The following is a 22253-nucleotide window of genomic DNA, read 5'->3' on the forward strand; positions in this document are numbered from 1 at the left end:
AGCTCACTTAGGAAGTAAGAAACCAGAGCTCCTGCTAGCCAGGACAGAACCAAGACATATCTTGTTTCAATGAGAATCAGAACTGTCCACCTTTGGGGCCTCTACTTCTCATTCTGCTTCATCTATTTTGTCTCCTGCTTTAATAGCGTAAGCTTTGATTCTGTGTCTCCTCCCTTAACAGCTTAAGCTTTGAGTCTTGTATCTCAGCTTTTCCTCACTTTAAGCTGAGGCTCACTGCCATCTTGAAATTTGGTTGAATTTTGGTTGAATAGCAAATGCAGTAGTGAAAGTCAGCTGGAGCCCACCCCCCCCCCTTGGTTTTTTGAGACAGGCTTTTTCTGTGTAGCTGTGGCTATCCTGGAATTCAATTCATAGACCAGGCTAGCCTGAACTCAGAGATCCACCTTCTTCTGCCTCTTGAGTTCTGGTTTGAAATGCATGAACCACCATGCCCAACAGGAGACTTTTTTATTCAGTAAAATTAGCTCATTTCTTCTATATTTCCATGAATTTTGAGAATATGTATAATCGCATTCATATTGAAGTACAGACCCAGACCCCACCCCAGTACCTCATGTCCTTCTGTAGACACTCCTTCCCTGTGTAGCCCAGCCCATGGCACCCTTCTCTTTCTGCTCTTACACACTTGCTTTTTAAGAACACCCTGGGCTGGATCCCTGCAGTAGCAATGCATCTGAGAGCCACTCACAGTGCACTCCACAACTGTGTGTCACACACCAACACAGCTGGATACAGCAGGAGATTCCAGGGCAGGAGAGATGTGAGACGTGAGCTGGGATTGCACAGGATGCATCTCACACCCTAAAAGAAAGACAGTTGCAAACAGGCCAGGAAAAACTAACAGGAAACTGGTGGGTAAAGTGTGAGCAGAATGAGAACAGGATGCTGGCAGTTAGAATTTCCCAGCAGAAAACCGCTGCTCTGTGGTCAGATTCTCTAACTAAAGTGCAAGGGGATGTGAGGGCATACGTTGTTTTGCAACCTTCTTTTAATAAGTTATCAATCTCTCCTCTACCCCACCACCCAGCAGAGGTAGTAGAAAAGAAAAGATATTAGGATATGGGGGAAGTGGACCTGTTCAGCAGTTGTTCTTTGGGGTCAAGCTTGATCTTCATTGTCAGCAGTTCAGTCCTGTAGCAAACTTCAAATAAGATTCAGCAGCTGCAGACCAATTCTCTAGGCAGGCACACACCAGGCATGAACTAGCCGCAAATGTTCAGGCCTGTCAGCAAGCAGACACCAGGCAGCTGTAGTTCAATCCTGAAGAAACAGCCAGGCTCACTAACTGGCCTGAGGTGAGGCCACAGGAGCAGCAAGCTACTGCAGGAACCTCACCAGCAGTTCTTGGGTGAGCATCTCTCAATGGCTGTGTTACCACAAGTTGAGGTCAACAACTCTATATAAGGTGAACCAATGCATACATGTCTTTAGTGAAGAAGAGCCAGGCAGAGCAAACTGAACCAATGCTCAGTGCTCATCTCCCATTGTCTGTGGGCTCATATTTATACTCCTTCACCCCAGGTCTTTTCATGTGTTTACTAAATCAAAACATCCTTTTACCTGTCTCTGCTTCAGAAAAACATTCTTTCCCGTGTTTGCTTTAGCAATACATCCTTTCAACTGTCCCAGAAAAACATCATTTGACCCACTAACTTTCCAAAGAAACTGGGAATTTCCACTTCAGGGGAGGGTGAGTTTTTGTTATCGTTTTGATTTGGATGGGGATGGGGATGGTGATAGTGAGGCCACATATGTGCCTGGCCCACATTTAGAAGTGAGAGGACAACTATATGTAGTTGTTTCTCTGTTTTTACTTTGTGTGGATCCCAGGGACTGAACTCAGGTCACCAGGCTTAAATAGCAAGCACCTTTACCCACAGAGCTGTCTTGCTGGCCCAAGGACAATTGAGATGGCAGAGAAATGCTTTAAGGATGACCTGAGATGACCAGCTAATCCTAGTTTGGGGACCTCTGGAAACAGAAAGTGAGGAAAATCTAATTGGCAGAAGATATGGACAGGTGCAAGCATGACATCCAGTTTTTCCTTTTCAATCCTTTTCCCTAGACCTAAGTAGTTTTGGTTTGCTCTGTCACAAGCTCAGGGAAATTTGAGTTTTTGAAAAATGCAAGGTTTAACTCACAAAGCTGCTGTAAACACAGGCAGATCTTTTAAGTAAATGCAGTCAATTCCCTTCTGAATAGGAGGACCCGGGCTTATAGTCAAAGGAATCTCCTTTTCAAAAAATCCTAATTATTTTTCTCTGTTTCACCCTATGCTTGGTAACACTGAGCATGGTTAATGTGTGCATATACTATGCATGTGCCATTTTTGTTCAATTTTTGGATTGTTTTTTAAAATGAGTGTTTATGAGGTGTATACATTTTATTAGATGTGTGTGCATGTGCACTGTAAAATGGCCGAGTGGACAGTTCTTAGGTAGAGAAAGGTCAATATCTTTTCTGCATAGGATGCTAAGACAATTGCTTCCCATAGTGAAGCATCCCATGGTTATAAGCTCAAACCTCATCCAGTGTACAACTGAATCGAAATGGATCACAAACACAAACATGAAGCCTAAAAACTTAAATCTTCTAGAAAGGTTAGAAAATAAGTTTCTGAATGAGAGCTTGACTTAAGCAAAGATTTTTGGGGTTACAATACCAAACGCTTTACCTATGTACCAAAAATACATTGGGTTTAGTGTAATGAAAACTCCCTCCTCTGGTCTCTGATTAAGAATAAAAAGATAAAAAATGATCTGGCAGCCTCTCTCTCTCTCTCTCTCTCTCTCTCTCTCTCTCTCTCTCTCTCTCTCTCTCTCTCGGCAGAAAACATTCATGCTCTCTGTAGTTGGCTTCTTGTTTTGGTTAATCATAGATACTGCTTGTCAGGTTGAAAAAACTTCCTTAAATTCCTAACACGTTGAGAGTTGTTGCTGTGGGTTTATGTTCAATTTTGCACAAGCTTTTGCTGAATTCACTAAAATGTTCATTTTTATTTTCTTATTTTGTTACTAGGCTGAAGTACATTTAGTTAGTTAATTATAGTTAAATAGGAGATAAATATATAGATTCATATAGAGATGGTGAATGATAGATAAGCAGATACAAAGATAGATACATAGAGAGATATACAGGTATAGAGATAGATAGAACATGGTATAATATTGAACATTGAAGCTTCAAACTCAATATTTAGCCAAGAATAGCCTTGAGCCCATGACTCTTCTGCCTCTGTCTCCAATGTTGGGTAATGGTGGTATGTGGCACCACATGTCACATAGTGATATGGGTTTGTTTGCTTTTTTCATAATCACTATGATCCTTCCTTTCATTAACATTATGATCCCTTCAGTCCTAACCAAGTCTATTCTTATGAAACTGAATCTATAGGTAACAATAATTTTGTTGTTGTTATTGATTCTTGTCAAGTGTGACCCTTACTCTTTCTATTTCTAGCTCTTTCAATGTCTCTATTTCAAGGAAAACTCCATTACATGAAATTCTGTTACTGTTTCCTCTGTGCTTCTGTGAGCCAATAACATCATTATGGACCGGGGCCTTCAGTAAAGGGGGTTTACACTAGGGGAGCACAAGACAAATCTTTGGATGATTCTGGGATAAATTTATCTTTTTCTCTAAAATGTTTTTGAGATTGATGTTCTCATTATATTTTCAGGTAAAATGCTCAAAGGAAAATGTCTCAGAATTGTCTCTCCCAAGTCTCCTGCTAAGCTTCACTGCTGCTATGGAGTGATCATGGTCCTCACTGAAGCTGTAATTGCTCTTTCTGTTGCTTTGTCAGGTAATTGACTTATTCTACAAATCCTGAACCACTCTGTCCACATTCACATTGTCAGTTATACTTACTGACCACTGTGACCCAGGCATTGTGGGAAGGACTCAAGAGGAAACACAATGGAAGTTCCTGTTCTTTGGATACTTAGGGTCCAGCAGGAAGATGCTGTAAAGGAACACACAGACTGTAGTGTGCACAGGAGGCCAGTTTCAGCATCCCTGGGAAGACGACATCCAGCAGGCTCTACACAGAGATGCAAAAGACATATGTCTGTCCACCTGGGGGAACTGTCCAAGGCAGAGAACAAAGAGAGAAAAACTCCAAGGAGGAACCTTAAGGAGGATGCTGCAGTTTAAGGGAAGTTAAGGACAGTGATTGGAAAGGGACAGAGCCCCAATGGCACATGGTTTCAATTAATATCTTCAACCATGGTCTGAAAATACTAAATAGACAGTTCTAGAATATGTGATTTCAAAGCTTTCAGTTGTGGGTTGTTCTGAATAACATGATAAAATCTTGTACATCTTTTCTAGATGTAGCTAGAGTAAATATACCTTGATATTGTTTTATAAAATCAACTTTAACTACATCAATAAATAATCATAAGTCTAAGCACAGACAAATATTGCCAGCAAGACTTAGTCAGTATAACGTAAACTATTAATTAGTTCTATTATTAGTTACTAATATTATAGACTATTAGTTAGCTAGGGTGAGTGTCCATTCTTTTTATCTGCAACCTTCCAGAACTAGTTAATAGTTTATGTTACACTGTCTAAGTCTTGTTGGAATGTTTGTCCAGGCAATATCATGTAAAAACTGGTTCTAGAGCACATACCAAAAAATTTCAGATTATCCTATTATATATAAGCCTGAACCATGATAAACTTAGTAGTCCCAGTCAAAGCATTTCTTCATATGCAAAATGGGTCTAAGAATGACAGTATTACTAGTAAGTTTATTCATGAATATATTTTACCAGAGCTAGCAAATGTGCCACTTGTGTTCTTCCACTATTGCAACATGGAGATGAAAATGAAAAAGCAGCCATAGTCTTCACTAGACCATAACCTCTGAGTGACACTGCTGCCACCCATAGGTGACAGCTGTTCAAAGCATCTTCTCACAGTCAATGGAATTCACTACTTCTTAAAGGAAATGAAAATTTAATTTTGCTATTTTCCTGGCTAGTGAAAAAGAGCATGTCTGTCATGAAGGACAGCACTGGAGAGACCTGGCACCCAGTTGCTTCATGGTCACAGTGTTCCCTTTCATCAGTGTTGTTTAGATGCAGTTATTGCTAACATTTGGGTGATAGGCAAAGCCATATTATAAGCCCTCAGCTCCTGAGCGGCAGGAGCAGGAAGATCTCTGTGAGTTAGAGGCGAGCCTAGTCTGCATAGGGAGTTCCAGGCCAGCCAGGACTACATACAGAGACTGTCTTCAAAAGGAAATCACAGCAGAAAAAAAAAAGTTGTATACTAGTGCTATTCTTAAAAACAAAATCCTACTGAGGGGTGGAGAGGTGACTCAGCATCTAAGAGGTCCGGTTGTTCTTGCAGAGGACCAAGGTGTGGTTCCCAACACCTTACAGTTGCTAGCAACCATCCGTAAGTTCCAGGGGACCCAATGCCCTATTATGACCACTGTAGGCACCAGGTATGCACATGATGCACATGCATGCAGGCAGGCAAACATTCATAACATGAAAGTAAAATAAATCTTAAAATATTCAAAGAAGCTTAAACAACAGCAACACAAATCTCTATTGCAGTTTTAAAGGCCAGAGGTTTAGAAGAGATACTTTTTTTTTTAATGTATTTATTTATTTTATGTTCTGACCACAGTTTCCCCTCCCTCCTCTTCTCCCAGCCCTCCCTACCCCAACAACCTCCCTTCTCCCCCCACCAACTCTTCTTCCCTTTCTTTTCAGAAAAGGGATGGCCTCTCATGGCTATCAACCCACCTTGGCTTCCAATAAGACTAGACTCATCTTCTTTTGAGGCTAGAGAGGAAGCTCAGTTAGCAGAAAGGGTTCCAAAGACAGGCAACAGAATCGGAGACAGCCCCTGCTCCTGCTGTTAGGAGTTGCACAGGAAGACCAAGCTACATAACTGCTATAGAGGGCCGACTCTGTCCTATGTATGCTCTCTGGTTCGTATTTCTGTGAGCCCTGTTGGGTCCAGGTTAATTGATTCTGTGGGGTTTCTTGTGTTGTCCTTTACCCCTCTGGCTCCTACAAGTCTTCCTTCCCTTCTTTTACAGGATTTCCCAAGCTTCCCTTAGTGTTTGGCTATAGATCTCTGCATAGGTTTTTATCAGTTGCTGGATAAAACCTCTCTGATAATGTGATATGCTAGGTACCTGTCTATAAGTATAGTAAAACATTCTCAACATGTCAGGGCTAGACTCCCGTCATGGACAGGGTTTCAAGCTGAACCAGTTATTGATTGGCCATTGCCTCAGTATCTGCTCCATCTTTACCCCTGTTCAACTTGTAGTAAGGACAAATTGTAGGTAGAAGGTTTGGGGGCTGGGTGGGTGTCCCAGTCCCTTCATTTGAAAGTCTTGCCTGGTTACAGCTGAGGGCCAGTTCATGTTTCATATCCACCATTGAGGGAGTCTTAGCTGGGGTCAGCAGCATAGATTCCTGGGAGTTTCTTTTGCCCTAGGGTTCTAGTTCATCCCAGAGATGCCCTCCACCCTGAAGGGATTCCAGTTGCCTCTCCCATACTCTCTCCTTCTGTCCTAATTTCACACCGTATCTGTGTACACTACTTCACTACTTGATGCAAAATGCATCACAAACATGAAGGCTGGAACTTTAAATCTATTTGAAGAAAAGAAAACATCTTTGAGAACTTGTATGAGGCAAAGATTTCTTTGCTGACACAACAAAAAAATAAATTTTATTTACTCTGCTGGAAATTTTTATGTTGTTCTCTAAAAGGTTCTTGAGATTGATGTTCAAAAATTTATTTTATTCTGGTAAAATGATCCAAGGAAAATGTCTCAGAATAGTCTCCCCTGAGTCTCCTGTTAAGTTTCATCTCTGCTCTGTAGTGATCATGGTCCTCACTGTAGCTGTAGTTACTTTCTGTTGCTTTGTCAGGTAAGTGACTTACTCTCCAAATTCTGTGGCATTCTGTCTACATTCCCATTGTCAGTTCTACTTCCTGACCACTGTAACTCAGGCATTGTGGGAAGGATTCCAGAAAAAACACACTGGAAATTCCTGTTCTCTGGATACTTAGGTTCCAGCAGGAAGATTCCATAAAGGAACAGCATGGGCTACAGTGTGCAGAGAACAGTAGTTTGTACCATTTGCTGATGTTATTGTTTCTGGCTCAAGCCCGAGACTTTGAAAACATGCTTTTATGCAGTAAGACCTACCAGGCCAGTCATACAATCTCCTGAGATACCTTGTGCTCATATAAGTTTTTCTGTAAGCATTCACATGCTGCATACTGAATGTGCCATCTTCTAAAAACAGCAAGGACATTGTTAATCAAGGACGTTCTAAGCCTCAGTGGGATGGGTGGTCATCAATGTATTTTAGATTATGGGTATAAAATGTATCCATTGAAAGCTGAGGCTCCAAAGCGATGACCCTCAGTTACAACCTGCTGCCATCTGAGGTAAGGCTGTAGGGCAGAGACTCAAGGGTCATCTGAAACTGAGAGACACATGTATTTGATTACTGTGTTTTATGACAAAATTTCCTAAAAAGAGGCAAGGGGGCTTCTGACTACTAGAACAGCTTGCACAGAGAATCATCAGAGCAACCTTGGATGCAGAGAGACAACACTGAGTATAATCACTTGTATGGTTTTTCAGACCACTTCTTCTATTGTGACAGTTTGTTGTGAAGAGAAATGTAGTAATGTCTATAACAGATGGTTGGCTGCATTGCATGAAGCCAACCACACCAGAAAGGAAGCAAAACAAACCTTGTACGTGTAGATGTGGCTCAGGCATAGAGTCGGTGCTTAATGCAGAGCCAATCCCCAGGAAACATCACAGCCTTAAGTTTTTTGGATATGCCCCATCTATAATTTCACTCAAAAATCTATTGCACAATGATGGCATCTGGGAGAGATGCTGCCTGCTCCATCACCAACTGAAGACTTTTCTTTGATGGTGTCAGGACTATAGGTGGGGAGTGGAGGCTCTAAAGCCCAGGAAGCCAGTTCAGAACTCAATGGGTAAGACTTGTTGGTTCTCTATTTGCACTGCTGTGCCTGTTCAAAGAAGCAGAAACACCAGTGGCATTGGGAACCTCTTTAACGTCTCCTCATACAAAAACCCAGAGATAGCTCTTGTGTGTGAGCATAGCATTTTGAATGAAGCCTAATACAACCACAGGGGTCAGCTGCTTCTGTCCCTTGGTTGGTACTATATTACATCATACTTGCAATTCTTGGAGTTCTTCTCGGGTTCCCGAGAATTGGGCATAACAGTTTCTCCTTGGTTTCCCGAGGAAGGTACAATACATTTAGCAACCTGGGAGCCTGATGCAGAGGTATGCTTGGTGGCAGCTAGTAGCAGGCCAGGGGTAGTCACACTGCTGATATGCACTCACAGTCAGAGCATCCACTGACCCCCCAGGGGAGTGGAGAGTCAGGCAGCAGCAGCCTGTTGAAGGTGGATAAGCAACTCAGAACTCCTGCTCAGGAGCTCAGCAGCAGACAGCACTGCAGACAGCTCTGGCATGAGCAAGCAGTTAGGATCCCTGGTTTTCTTGTAGGTAATCCCAAATATAAGTTATATAAACCAACATATATCATACAAGTGAGAAATTATGTACATTAAAACATGTTTATAAAATGTATACTTTATTTAAATGTCTTCAGAAGATATCCCATCTTAATAACTATATACATATTTACACATATATAAATATCCATATTAAAACTAAATTATATACTAAATATAAATTATACAAGATAAATATAGATTATATACATTTAATATAAATTATATACAATAAATATTATTTATATACACTAGTGTATCTATTACATACAGCAAATAAAATTATTTCTATTAAATGTTACTGTATACTTAAAATTATATACATTAAATGTAAGTTAAATGTCTTAGAATATAAATTAAGTATAAATCTATAAAATGTGAGCTATAATCTATATAAAATACATAATTTCACATGTCCTCAAGGAGAATGAAACAATCCCATGAAATCAGTTACTTGAAATAAAAAGAGGTAGTTGTATACTCCTTCACTGTTATTTTGAATTTTTTAATATTGGATGTCAAGGGATTCTCTGCTGCTAAGTATTTATGGCATCCTACAAGTAGGCATACTTATGCCCAGGTGAAAGGAAAGGATCAACCTCTTGGCATATGACATGGTACTGATCTTGTATTAATATGAGGAAGAAAACATGTTTGTGTTTTTCACAGGATGCTAAAAGAACTTAGCTAACTCAGTCAGTAGAGCATGAAACTCTTAATCTCAGGTTTGAGGATTCAAACCTCACACTGGGCTTAGCAGGACTTGGCTATATGATTCTATTGATGACATGTTTAGCACCTATTCTTTTGAGAGAAATCATCAGAGCTTTTACTGATGTCAAAACAGAGTTACATTAATTCAAGTTCCAATTTCTTCCGTAACAGAAGCTGGTAAATACAAGGAATAAATGTTGAAGGCACTAAGAAGATGTTTTAAGGTATATAAATGCAAGTTATAGAGATGTTATAATATCCAAAATAAATTCAAGACTACCCAGTACCTTCCCCCTTCAAAAGGACTTTTGAAACTGTACTAGCAGGCCAAGTACAGAGCCAAATAAAAAAGCTAGCTGACTAAATAAATATAAAAACATAATTTTAACAGTCAAAATTACTAAGCTTCCAGAACAAGATTAACAATTCCCCTGCCCTGCCTCACACTAAAAACCTCAAGGACAGACAAAATGAGATTCACCCTATACAAACCAACCAATGTCTAAAAAGGTTATTGGCTACACCAATTAAAATAAGTCAAACTACCCTGGTGCCTATATCCAGCCCTTAAAAAGTATAAAAAGTGTGTTCTTTCTTTGTTCTGGGTCTCTCCTCTGGCCTATGTGCTGAGAGGGGGTTCCCCAACATGTTAAATAAAATCCTCATGCATTTTACAACAATAGCGCTCTCTGTGGTCTTTGTGAGTGAGGGTCTTTTGACAAACTACAACAATGTAAGAAATTACTTTTTTTAAAAAGGAAGAAATGGGAGGTGTTTTATATTCCCCCCACATCTTTTGTTATTTCAAAGTTCAAATTTTTAGCATTGATCAATGAAGTTCTGATAAGTTCATGAAACATTGACAGTTTACAATTCAGTCACAAGCTCAAAATTTTAATTTCCCTTTAGTTGTTTTCTGAATATAAACTTAAAAGATACTTCTCATCATACTGAAAACATTTCTGTCCAATCTACATATCTACAGATATATACCTATGTAGCTTTTATAACAGACACCTGTTAACTACTTTTACTAAAACATAGATTTCAATACAATGTAAATACTAATATATCCTTATATAAACTAAAGTTCACATCAGCTTCAAAGAATCAAGAGTACTAAGACTTAAACCCACCTGTCATAAATCTAACTGATTCCAGATAAGTACACCTGCCTGTTCTTAAAAATAGAATTTTCCCTTGGTCTTCAGATTTCTTACCTTCCACAATTGCTAGACAATTTTAATTTCTATTCCTAGTCTACATTTGTCTCAACAGATTTCCCCACTGGCTGACAGACTCCATCCGGAATCACTCTGTGGAGCTGCTCAACTCTGGACTTACTGGAGGCTGATATTAACTAGTTCAGCCAATGTGATTGCTCCCTGTCTTTCACCTGGATTGGGTAAATCGATGCTTTTGATAAATGCTCCATTTCCCAGCCTGTGACTAGCAGTTAAGCCCTCCTGGAACATTTTGCAGCATCCTAATGTCAACAGGAAACAGATACAAAAGAGAAATCCAACATCCATTTTCCCACTCCACAGTATAAAATGATGTGTGGGACCCGGGCGACCCTGGGTACACTCTAAAACCAACCCCATGTCTCTTGTCAGGCTTTGTAACAGCTTGTGTATCCTTGCCTCATGTGTTGATGATTGGACAAATAAATGTTTCTATGTCTAGAGATTTGTTTAATGTAACCTTCTGTTAATAACTATGAGTTCAGATTCAATATAACTCACTATGACTATAATCTGACTAATTATATATCTTGTACAAGATACATTGTACAAGAAATTTCTGTTATGGAACTTCATCAACCTTCATTTGTTATGCTTCCAGTTTATGTTTCAGAACCCTAATATACAGATAAAGGCTTACAAAAGCTAGATAAAATTCAAAATGCTTTAAATAAACTTAATGATTTAAGAGATGCTAAACCCCTATAATTCCATGCTGCAAAAGCTGCCTCTAAATGGGTAACATAAGTAAGAAAGAGATTGCCTTCCTAGTCTTCGTTGATGCATTTAGTCATTTCAGTACTTGCCTTGAATACTTATAAGATTACACTTATTACCCCATAAGGATAAGTTTGCCCAGTGTACACATTTAAACATCTATACAGATCTTCATCATGTACGGCACAAAACAGTAACCTAAGAGGTTACACATCCCATTACAGAGACTGGTAATCAAAGACAGATAAGATTCTCTCAAAGGTATATCAATCTAAGACAGGACAGAAATACAAAGATTCACATACCAATGATGGGTAAGATCCACATTTCTTAAAGGAACACCTAAGATAGGCACAGTCTTTTTGCTCCAATAGCTAAGACTTCTTTAACTTGTATAGGATAAGAAAGGTGGAGATTTCAGGAGCCATTTGCCACTTCTCTGAAGCAGAGAAAAAAAAGAGAAAGTCTATCTGTCAGGCAGAGTCAAGACAGATCAGGGCCTGCTGGCAGATTTCCTGGCTTGCTAAAGCATAAAATGATAAGAAGAGGTGCACTTGAGGCTCATCACTAAGAGATAAAGATTCTACTGACTATAGTAATAAAATAATAATAAGATTTTTGGTGAAAACTAACGTCTTAAATATATTTCAACAAAATTGTTTCTGTTAGCTTGTGGCTTTGCTTCCCACAGTACTGCAGTATAAGAAGGCTGAAACACTCAGGGCTAGACATACTCTCTACCCAGGATACAAAACTACTAGCACTGTAAGGTGTAGTTGCTGAACTTGCTACAAATCCACTTCCTAGTTATGTAGTCCCTGCTACTGCTGATCCCATTGTCACTCAGGAAGCCACATTCTCCATCTCCTTGAATCAAAAACCTAAAGCAAAAATAAAAAGAAATATTTCTGCAGAGTCTGCCATTGCACTCACTCCTACAATCATATCTCACTCATCTTCAGCACTTATTTATGATATGGATCATAAGCAGAGTCCACTGGAATCCCATGCACTAGTTTTGCACCTAGGGACTTTTATATCCTCAGGGATTGATTTGCCACCACACAACTCTGTCACTTATCCATGGTGAACCCTGTAATATATGTGCAATGCTTTCTGCCATGTTCAAAGGAACTGCAGCCATGGGTGGCCTCACAAGGGTGATTTTCAATGGTCTCTTGAAGTATTTTTATACATGTATAAAAGTGGGAGAAAATGCACCACTTAGTAAATTGCTGGAAGGTCGTTAACTATGGGCATGAAATGTTTTACCCTTCCAGTGAAATGAGTCTGTTCAAAATGACTGTGCTTACATTCAAGAGCTGTCCACGGTAATCTTTGATGACAAGACCTTAGGAGGCACTCTCAATGTCCCTGGAGTCTCTGTTTCTGTGACCAGGTGCAACCATGTAAACAGAAGACTGATAATTCTCAGGCTTGCAGTTCTGCAGTGGCATGCTATGGTTTTAGAGCCCTTGGCCATCGGCAGTTCTGACTACATCATGCAAGGGAAGTTATCACCAAGGAAAGATTTTCAAGTGGTGATAGCAGGCAACATCTACCCCAGATGCCAACATCATGCTAAATATTTGGAGGGAAATAACACTATTTAAATGCTTTGAAGATGATGGCTAGTAGATGGGAGAATATCCAATTGATTTAAATTTGTCTGGATGTGGAGTTTGTTAGGGATTGGCTGTTTCATGAGGCACACAACCTATGCCCAGGGCACACCTCAGCCCAAGAGTTCATTTCTCTTCCTTCCCAGTACAGTTGGATTCATGTGACACTGACTTTCAACCCTTATATCCACAACTCACACACATCAAACACATGAAAATATTAGAAGGAAAACATTCTGAAAACATACGTGCTGTTATACTCAGTGTTGTCTGTCCACCTCCAAGAGTGCTCTGACGAGTCTCTGTGTAGTCCAATCAAGTGGCTAGAAGAATTCATGTATCTCTTCAGAAAATTCTGTCAACACAGAAAGTGAACACTTGTGTCACTGTTTCAGAAGACCCTTGCATCTCTCTACTCCACAGTTCCCTCTAGAGATACCAGGAGGGTGTAACTGAGGGTCACATAACTTGGATCTGTATTAGTACCCAGTTCTCAGTGGACTTGACATCTGTAATTCTAAATGTGTCACCTGAACTAAAGTATCAAATGTAACAACATATTTCTCTGTGGCCAGGTTAGTTCTCAGTTAACTTCCCATTGCAGTTATTAACAGCTGCCACCTGCTATATGCAACATGTGCTATCTTACAGGAAAACGCTCATGACTGCCAGGTGTCCCAATAAAATGGCATATCTGACCTTCCAGCTGACAATGAGAACTTCATGAGAGAATGTTTCTTGAACAGACATTCAGGGCACCAGCCAGAAGTCAAGCATCAGCAAATGGCACACACTCACATTCCCTATGTCTCCATGTGCTTGGGATGGGATCCTTCCTCAGGCCTCATCTGTAACTCTCTATCTCAAGACAATATAATATTCAACAGAACAGACAGACAAACCAATCCCTGCCCATTGCTTACCAGTTCTTCCTCATTGTCAAACCGAGCTAGTTGGGCCTCTTGTGCCATGCAAAAGGCCTGGGCAAATGTCCAGTTACTTTTGTATTCAGAAAAATAAAAACATTTATTTCCAAATCCAATCCAGTTTTGCGGGCAAGTAGCATAGGTATTTTTGATTGTGATCTGTTCTGTCTTTCTTGCTAAAATGTAGAGAATACAATGAATCATGACAAGCAGGTCATCTCTCTTTGGCACACCCTCCTGATCTCAGCTGTGAGGTGTGAATCTGATGGTAGCTTTCCTAACTGATCTGTAGGAATCCTATCCTGAGCATGATGGGCCTTTATCTAAAGGCCTCCGACCATGGGCCTGTGTCCCATTCTCTCAGGTGCTCACTGTCAGTAGGGCTCCCAGGAAGTGCACTTCTATAACAGCATCACATTCTGAGCTCTGGATGACTATTTACTAGAGTAGGGATTGCTACTGCAGCAAGCACTCTGTAGGGACACCTACTGACACCCAACCTGATAATTGAGATAGCAGTGAGAATTTTTGGGTAGGCAGTGTATACAGTGTGGACACATTGCACTAAAAAATGATTTACATACTTAAGAGGACAGTGCAAGATTTTATTGAACTATTCTGAATATTGTGGTAATAAAATCCTATAAATTCCTTACTTCAGAAACTTTCCATTTAATACTTTGAAAATTCAGTTAAGCCTGGTAACTAAACTAGGTCATGGTGGGAGGCACATATCTTCCTGGCCATATTACTCTTCCCTGTCCTCACCTTTGAGGTTCCTACTTTGAAATTTCCTCTCTTTATTCTCTGCCTTGAACAGTTCCCCAAGGAGATTTATGTCCCTGACATCTCAGTTGAAAGCATACTGAATGTCTTCTCACAGATGCCAAGCCAAGACTCCTGTGTACACCACAGACTGTGTGTTCCTTCACTGCGCCTTCCATTGAACCCTAAGTTCCCAGAGAACAGGAATTTCCAGTGTGATTTCTCCAGAGCCCTTCCTACAATGCCTGGGTCACAGTGGTCAGTAAGTATAACTGACCATGTGAATGTGAACAGAGTGTCACATAATTTGGAGAATAAGTCACTTACCTGACAAAGCAACAGAAAGAGCAACTATAGCTACACTGAGGACAATGATCACTCCATAGCAGGCATAAAGCTTAGCACGAGACTCACAGGAGATACTTATGAGACTTTTTCCTTGGAGAATTTTACCTGAAAATATGAATATAAGAGTGACAATTTTAAGAATTTCTTAAGGAAAATAAAATAAATTCACCACAAAGTCTGCTTTACAATTGCCTATCAGTTCCTGAAAGGCTTCTGCCAACCCATTTAGAGAAGGCCCTTGTCCACAAATAATGTCCATGGTAGAAAGAAGTCTAGAGAGGATGGAAACAGAACTTCTGCCAGGGAGCCTTCTGGTCACTGAACTCAGGGTGAATAATGGAAGAGCAAAAATGGAGGGAGTGGGGATCCCAGTGAAATGCAAACAACAAAACTCTGGATTTGGCTCCATAAAAAGCGCCCTGGCTAGAAGGAGATATGGAAACACTAGTAAAAAAAACATTGATGTAATTAGACGTAGTAACAAAATAGGAAAAGAGGAAAAATTAGAAATATCTCAATAAACAGCAAAATTAATTATGTGAAAATGGAAGCGAAAGGAACTTCCTCAACCCTATGAAATTCATCCATTAAAAACAAAACAGTTAAGTCCAACTTCAGTCAGCTGCACTCTCAATGGTGCCATTATGAATGTGTTCCCAGCAATCAGGAGCAAGAGTCAGATATCTGCGCATTACTCTGGGTAGACTTTTCCCAGGAGTGCTCGCCAGGACAAAGAAATAGGGTCAGGTGTCTGGAGAATGGCTCAGCTGTTAAGATCTCTTTCAGCTCTTCCAGAGGACTTGAATTGAAGGTAGCTTATAACATTGCACACCTCCAGTTCCAGGGGGTCCATTGCCCTCTTCTGGCTTCTGTATGCCCTGGGCATTCATGTCATGAACAAACCTGCAGGCAAACAGCAACATACATAAAATGAATTTCTTAAGAACAAAAGGAGGTTTATACTTCTCAGAAACAGGTGAAAGTGTTTCTTTTCACAGATGACAGGGTTCTATCTACATAAAAGTCCAAACAAATCTACAAAGGACTGTTGGAAGTAAAAAAAAATAATAATAATGTTTTTTATAAAGCTGCAGGACAGGGCAACAGCATGGTAAAATCAGTTGTATTGTCCTGTCAAGTGGAAATTAATATCTTAGACAGTAATGCCAAAAAACCATAAAATTACAAATCTAAAAATATGATGTTCATAGTCAGAATAACAAAAACTACATGTAAATATATAAAGAAATAAAGATAGGAAAGTTGGCTCAGTGGTTTAGAGCACTTGTTGATCTTTCAGAGGACCTGGGTTAAATCTAGCACCAATAAGCTCACAAGCCTCTGTAAATCCATATTCAAGAACTCTGAGAACTTTCCTGACCTTGGTGGGCACTAGGAATGCACACGATCCATAGATATCTATGCAGGCCAAGCACTCATACATGTGACATTTTTGAAATAAAGAATGAAATCAAGGCAGCACTAAACACATAATGAGCTAGAATACTCCATATTGCTCATGCCAACAATTCCTGAACACACATATATGTGCAACATGTTCCAGAGGAGAGGTTGCCTTCAGAAAAAAATCATAGCACCAAGTTGTATGAGAAGTAATATGAAAATTAAAAAGAGTCAAAAATTAATAGTCAAAAATTATTCTGAGAATGAAGAGGTCAAAATCAGAAAGATCATAAGGCCTGACCTGATATCTCATATTCTCATGGGAACAGGAAGGAAAGCCTGGTGCTAGCATCAGAGTCCACACTGAAACAACACAGCAGAAAACAGGACTCCACAATGACGTCAAACACACGTGGGTGGTCAACAGACACTTAACAGAGATGAACAGTCTTTAGACAGAAAAAGGGTGGCATCACTCCAGTGTGTGCTACTGAAACAACCTTCTATCTGTCTGCTAAAAATAAATAAATAAATAATTAGGCATAAATTACTACAGTCCATTTGTAGACATAGAGATCCAAGCACAAAACTTAATATCATAAAGTCATTTGATTTTTAGAAAAGTAAGGAAATGTTTGTGAACTTGTCTTGGGCAAAACTAACTTAGATTTAAGAGCAAACTCACTGTCTGCAAAACAGGATGGTTATACATTGATGTAGATGTCCATGTTGAGGAAGAACTAACAATTTCTTAAGGCTAAATTGTACAGCTACTACAAAGCTGTTTGTAAGTGTAAAATGTGATATGCTCCCATCCTACCCAAATAGTCCCATGCTGGAAAGGAATTCACGTTGCAAGACATCTTTATGTGAATATTTGCAGCAGCTTTAAGGATCACTGTGAAAATGACATATTTGTGACCATTGAAGTATCCCCAAGCTGATGACAAGGTAAACCTCTCAACACAAGAAACAACTTGGAACACATGCCTGTGCTTGCCCTATCTCATGCCACTTTAACAGGTCAAATATCCCAAGGGCTTCTTCCCCAAAGTGTCCCTAAACTAAGCCTGAAAGTAAGCTTATGCAAAGGAGGTCAGAGAGCTACAGGAAGTCCCAGTTTCCTTTGAGAAGAAACCCCCAACTGCCACTATTCACTTCTTCCTCTCACTTCTCTAGAAGTTTCCTGACAGTTTTTCACAACCTCTTTGTATAGTATTTGCTGGTGAGATTCATGCAAATTTCTGAACTCAGAGCATGATTCTGTGTAGGCAAAGCTGTGGGTATGATCTCTCAGCATCTCACCAGCAGTGCATGTTTCTGACACTACTGATTGGCACTGCACTGTGAGTAATGAGCAGAAGGCATTGCTGTGACAAGCTGAAAGAACTCTTGTGGGACTTCTCTTCTTCATGGACCAATTTTATGGCATCTGAAAAGGTAAGTGCTCACTGCTGTGGCAGAGGAGTGGTGAGAGTGTCTGCAGCAGACAATGGGGAAACAGGTAGGGTAGGGGTTCTTTATATACTTTTAAAATGACTGTTTTAGTCTTATTTATTTTACATGTAAGAGTGCTTTTTGTCAGCTGTATGTAAGAATGTATGTATGTAATGTATGTATGTATGTAAGTGTACTACATGCATGATTAGTGTTAGAAGAATATAGAAAATATATTGGATCCCTGGAATTGGAATTAGGGGTGGGTGTTGAGCCACCATATGGGTGCTGGGAGTGAAACCTCAGTCGTCAGCAAGAGCAATAAATTCTCTCAGTGTTTGAGCCAAGTCTCCAGCCCCTAGATAACTTGATGAAGAACACCTGATTATGTTTTCAAAATTCACAGAAATGTATACCAAATGAATTAATTTTATTGAGTGCTAATTATAGTTTTTACAGAGTTTTCACTGACTTTAACCCTTGCATTTCACTCATTTTCACACACGTAAAATACCAGGAAGCTTCTATTACATTAACAAGCAGGAAAAGGATCCTTAGGATTAGAAAGAAGGCTTTAAGCACTGAGCTTTTGGAGTTTGGATCCACATAGAACTCCCAGCCTTCATTCTTTCTAGTTCTACAGGATATAAAAAGATAGCATGATAAATTCTACTGTGCTCATTTCCAGCCCCAGCAACTCTCAGCCATGTGCTGCTAATGAGCACTCCTCAGCCCTCCTCACACTCCCTATAGAAAGTAAGTCTTGGGAGATTTCTAAACCCCTTCATATTGTAAAGGAGTGGTTTGGTTTCATTGTGATTTCTAGTTCTGCACTGTGATTTCAAAAATCTTTCCAAATCCAAGAAAATAGTGTAAACTCCTGTCTGCCTTTAGCTAACAAACCTCTCTACAACTGATGAACAATGTTGGCCTTTCAGTGGCTGACTAATTTGTCTCATCATGTCACCCAGGTCCAGCCATGTTGTCACAAAAGACATCCTATCTTACTAGTGCATAGTATTCCAGTATATATGGGAGTATGTATCACAGTTTTTCCACACTCATCCACTGAGAGTTAGATGCTGATGTCTGTTTGGTTGGAGCCTCCGACTTGGCCCACACCACGCACCTCCCACCACCCCAGGCCTGGCACCAAAAGCCCAGTTCCACATTCATGGTAGCTGTAGCAACCTTCTCCCCAGCCTAGGTGACCACGCTAGGGCTCAAGCCCAGCTTGTGGCTGACAGGTCATTTTCCTTCACCGACAATCTATAAAAGCCTTCCCTGCCATAGCCTGGGCAGGACTTCTGTCTTGTGCCCTGAGACTGGTGACCTTGCCCTGGAACTGTTCTGAAATAAGAGCCCTTTTCTATTTTTAATTCAGCTTGAATTGGCTCATTAAGTCAGCAGAAACCTATTAGTGTGTTCCATGTGCTGACTATTGTAAACACACAAGCAATTAAAAATATCTCTTACCAGGGGCTGGGGGGAGTAGAGACAGAACAGACAATAATTTATTTAAAGTGGTATCAAATTTGGTGTTCAAAGGCACAGTAGGATGACTACTGCTTACAATAATGTACCGCATTTATAAAGCTAGCCCAAGGGATTTTGAATATATTCACCATAATGAAACAAAGAACATGTTCCTTCATCTTACTGTGTCAATCAAAAACCACATCCTGCTCTGGCCTTGAACTGTTTGGATTTGCTCACTGGCAGGGGGCACCAATGAGAGGAGAAAAGGCTGCACAGACTTGTTTTAAGTAGCCAAGATTTGGTCTCAGTTCCGGAAGTTGATGAAAAAACATCGCCATTTTAGAACCTCACCGTCTTATTGCTCAGTCATGGACTCTAAGGCCCTCTGGTGTTCATCTAGACTACTAGCCCTCAGAATCATGTGGCTTATCTGAGAAACAGTAGTATTACTCATGACCTTTCTCTTTGGGTATCAGTCAGAGGAGGTGAAAACGTTAGAGAAGCTGCGGTGGCTTCTAGAGAGCCCAGTGTGCAGACAGCAGATACAGTAACTTTCACCAAATTCAGTTCCTTTATGGACCTTGGCCACTGCTGTGAGGACCTGGCTGCCATTTTTAACCCATAGAAAGGCTGAAGAACAAAGGAAATCTTTACTTTTCTAAGTTTTCCCAACACAACAGGTGTTCTGGCTTACTGTGAGGAGTATGGGACTTGGTGGAACCTGGTGGAACCTCACAGTCAGAGGCTGCAAGCAGATCACACCTCAAGGAGACCCCATTCTACACTCTGTTTAAGGGTCTGTTTAAGGGTCCAGATTAGCTGTGGAGGAGTGTACTTTAGGTGTGCACAGGATGGCATGGAGTAGGGCCCTAGGTTTGAAGGGAGGCATGGTTAGATCTCCCTCTTCCTGGGCCTGACCCCCACCTCCCAGAACAGTGTTCCCAATCATCATAGCAGCTAGGCTGTCCACTCTGAAGGAGCTTGCCTGGTATCCTCAGGCTGCCACTAGGCCCTTGATCTAACAACAATTGTGAACTCTGCTTTTCAAGAAATTTGATATTTATTCCTAAACAAAAGTATTAAAGTGGGGGTAAATTCTTGGCTCAACAGGGAAGGGAACTTGCTGCTCTTGCAGAGAGAGGACTTCGTTCATTCCCAGCACCCAGTGAACTAAAACTGTAGATGGATTTGTGGATGGGATAAATCTCCCACCCCCACCCTACTGGAAAAAACCTGATCGTTCCCTGATGCCACAAGAGTCATTTAAGGCCAGAAAGAGTCTTACCTGATACCAGTGTCCTCAGGAAGAGAGAGAAATTCCTAGAGCTTGGAGGTTTGGGGAAGGGCGAATGCACCATGTGCTATGGGAGCCTGAAAGGAAGGTTGTAGGGAGGTGTGGAGGAGGGGCACATTAGGTGTGGGCTGGGTGGCCGGGTGTGCCAGAGCAAGCTCAAGGTCCTCTGGTCAACCCTCCAGGAATCTGGGTACCTGCTTTGATGTACAAACTCAAAAGGACCATGTCCTTCTAGAGTAGCAGGGATCTCAGGATCAAGTATGAGTGCAGGCCCTCAAGTCAATGGGAGACACACAGACATTTCCCCAAAGGAGTATCTGAGGGTATCTCTAAAACTGCTGGGGGTGGGGGTGATGGCACGGGGCCTTGTTCAAACATGACACCAACAACACCCACTGCTGCTACAGTTTACTTACAGCGATTGAGCACAGTAAATCCCAGCCTCTTGGCTTGTTGGGAGCCATTTGTTTATAGCACTTTCTGTAAGTTAGTGGAGTGCAAACTCAAGATACCCTGGAAAGAGGTACTAACAAGTTCTCTGTTGGTTGCACTTTCCCCCAACACATTTAAGTAACACAGAACATACCAGAAAGCAGAGTGGCATCCGTAATTTCCTACCACAGCAGAGCTCCCACCCTCCACCCCACCCCAGCCTCAGCCTATGTATAGAGACCCACTGTGGCAGGCTAACAGGAGCAAGATCCATCTCCCCTGAGGAAGCCTCCCCCACTTTAGTTTAGTTAGCATTTCATTAAATACTTACGGTTTTTCTCCCGTTTCCAAGCAATCTGGCATGGGAGGTTCTGCACAGCTGTCTTCTTGCTGAAGCAATGAGCCTCTGATGAATGAACAAAGTTTTTGGACAGCGTGTGAGCTTGTGGTCAGATTTTCAAATCAGATGACTTGATAAGCTGCCAGTGATTGGGTACCTACCTAGGTCAGACCACACCCTCTTCCAGAACTAAAAAACTGGGAATGGATCCAAGAAGACAGGAATGCATGCTAGCCTGTAAAGGAAATAAACAGAGCTGAGAAAATTTTTATATTTCACCGGTACAAAAATGCTTTTTTTTTTTGTGGAAGGTACTTTTATTGTGTGTGGTGCTATGGATCGAATTCAGATCAAACTTGTACATGAGAAGTGTGAAGTCTACAATTCAGCTGTGCCTTTGGACACCGGTTCTATATGAACGGGGGTGGGGGGCAGGGGTGGGGGCATCTCAAATACAACTCTATTCATTTCAGAAGATCACTAGCCATACTCAACCTTTTTCTACTTTGTCTGACTCCTTTCTTTTTGCCTCACCAAAATTTTACTGTTGTCAAAATTATCTTTTTTTATTATTAATTACTTTATTTATTTACATTTCAAATGTTGTTCCCCTTCTTGATCTCCCCTCCATGAACCTCTCACCTCATTCCACCTCCACTTTGCCTATAAGAGGGTTCTCTCCCACCCACATACCCACTCCTTCCTTGCCCCTTTAGCATCCTCCTTCTCTGAGGCATCAAGCCTCCACAGGACCACGTGACTCCCCTTCCACTGACACATGAAGAAGCAATCCTCTGCTACAAATGTAGCTGGAATCATGGACCCATCCATGTATACTTTTTGATTGTCTGTTTAGTCCTAGGAGCTCTTGGGGATCCAGTTGTTTGATTCTGTTGTTCTTCCTAAGGGGTTGCAATAGTCTTCAGCTCCTTCAGTCCTCCCCCTGACTCTTCCAT

The 22253-nt window shown here is 40.8% G+C and overlaps 1 protein-coding gene across 5 annotated transcripts; it reads right to left on the reverse strand.

Moving 5' to 3' along the window:
- Positions 1–11769: 11769 nt before the first annotated feature.
- Positions 11770–21320, reverse strand: LOC110296316 (C-type lectin domain family 2 member F-like). Of its 5 annotated transcripts, none has more exons than XM_021164965.2 (6): positions 21289–21320; positions 15744–15814; positions 14887–15016; positions 13796–13970; positions 13121–13227; positions 11770–12131 (listed from the first exon to the last, which is right to left on the reverse strand). In XM_021164965.2, the coding sequence occupies exons 1-6, from the start codon at positions 21318–21320 to the stop codon at positions 12008–12010; spliced, it is 639 nt and encodes a 212-aa protein (XP_021020624.1). In that variant the 3' UTR covers positions 11770–12007. The 5 variants fall into 5 exon arrangements, with proteins under 5 accessions (XP_021020624.1, XP_021020622.1, XP_021020621.1 ...); XM_021164963.2 differs by having other exon boundaries at positions 13796–13974; positions 14891–15016; positions 15735–15814; XM_021164962.2 differs by having other exon boundaries at positions 15732–15814.
- Between the last annotated feature and the right edge of the window lie 933 nt (positions 21321–22253).

The sequence above is a fragment of the Mus caroli genome, unplaced genomic scaffold (assembly GCF_978045245.1).
Source record: "Mus caroli unplaced genomic scaffold, Mus_caroli_1 scaffold_7, whole genome shotgun sequence".
NCBI classification, from domain to species: Eukaryota; Metazoa; Chordata; class Mammalia; order Rodentia; family Muridae; genus Mus; species Mus caroli.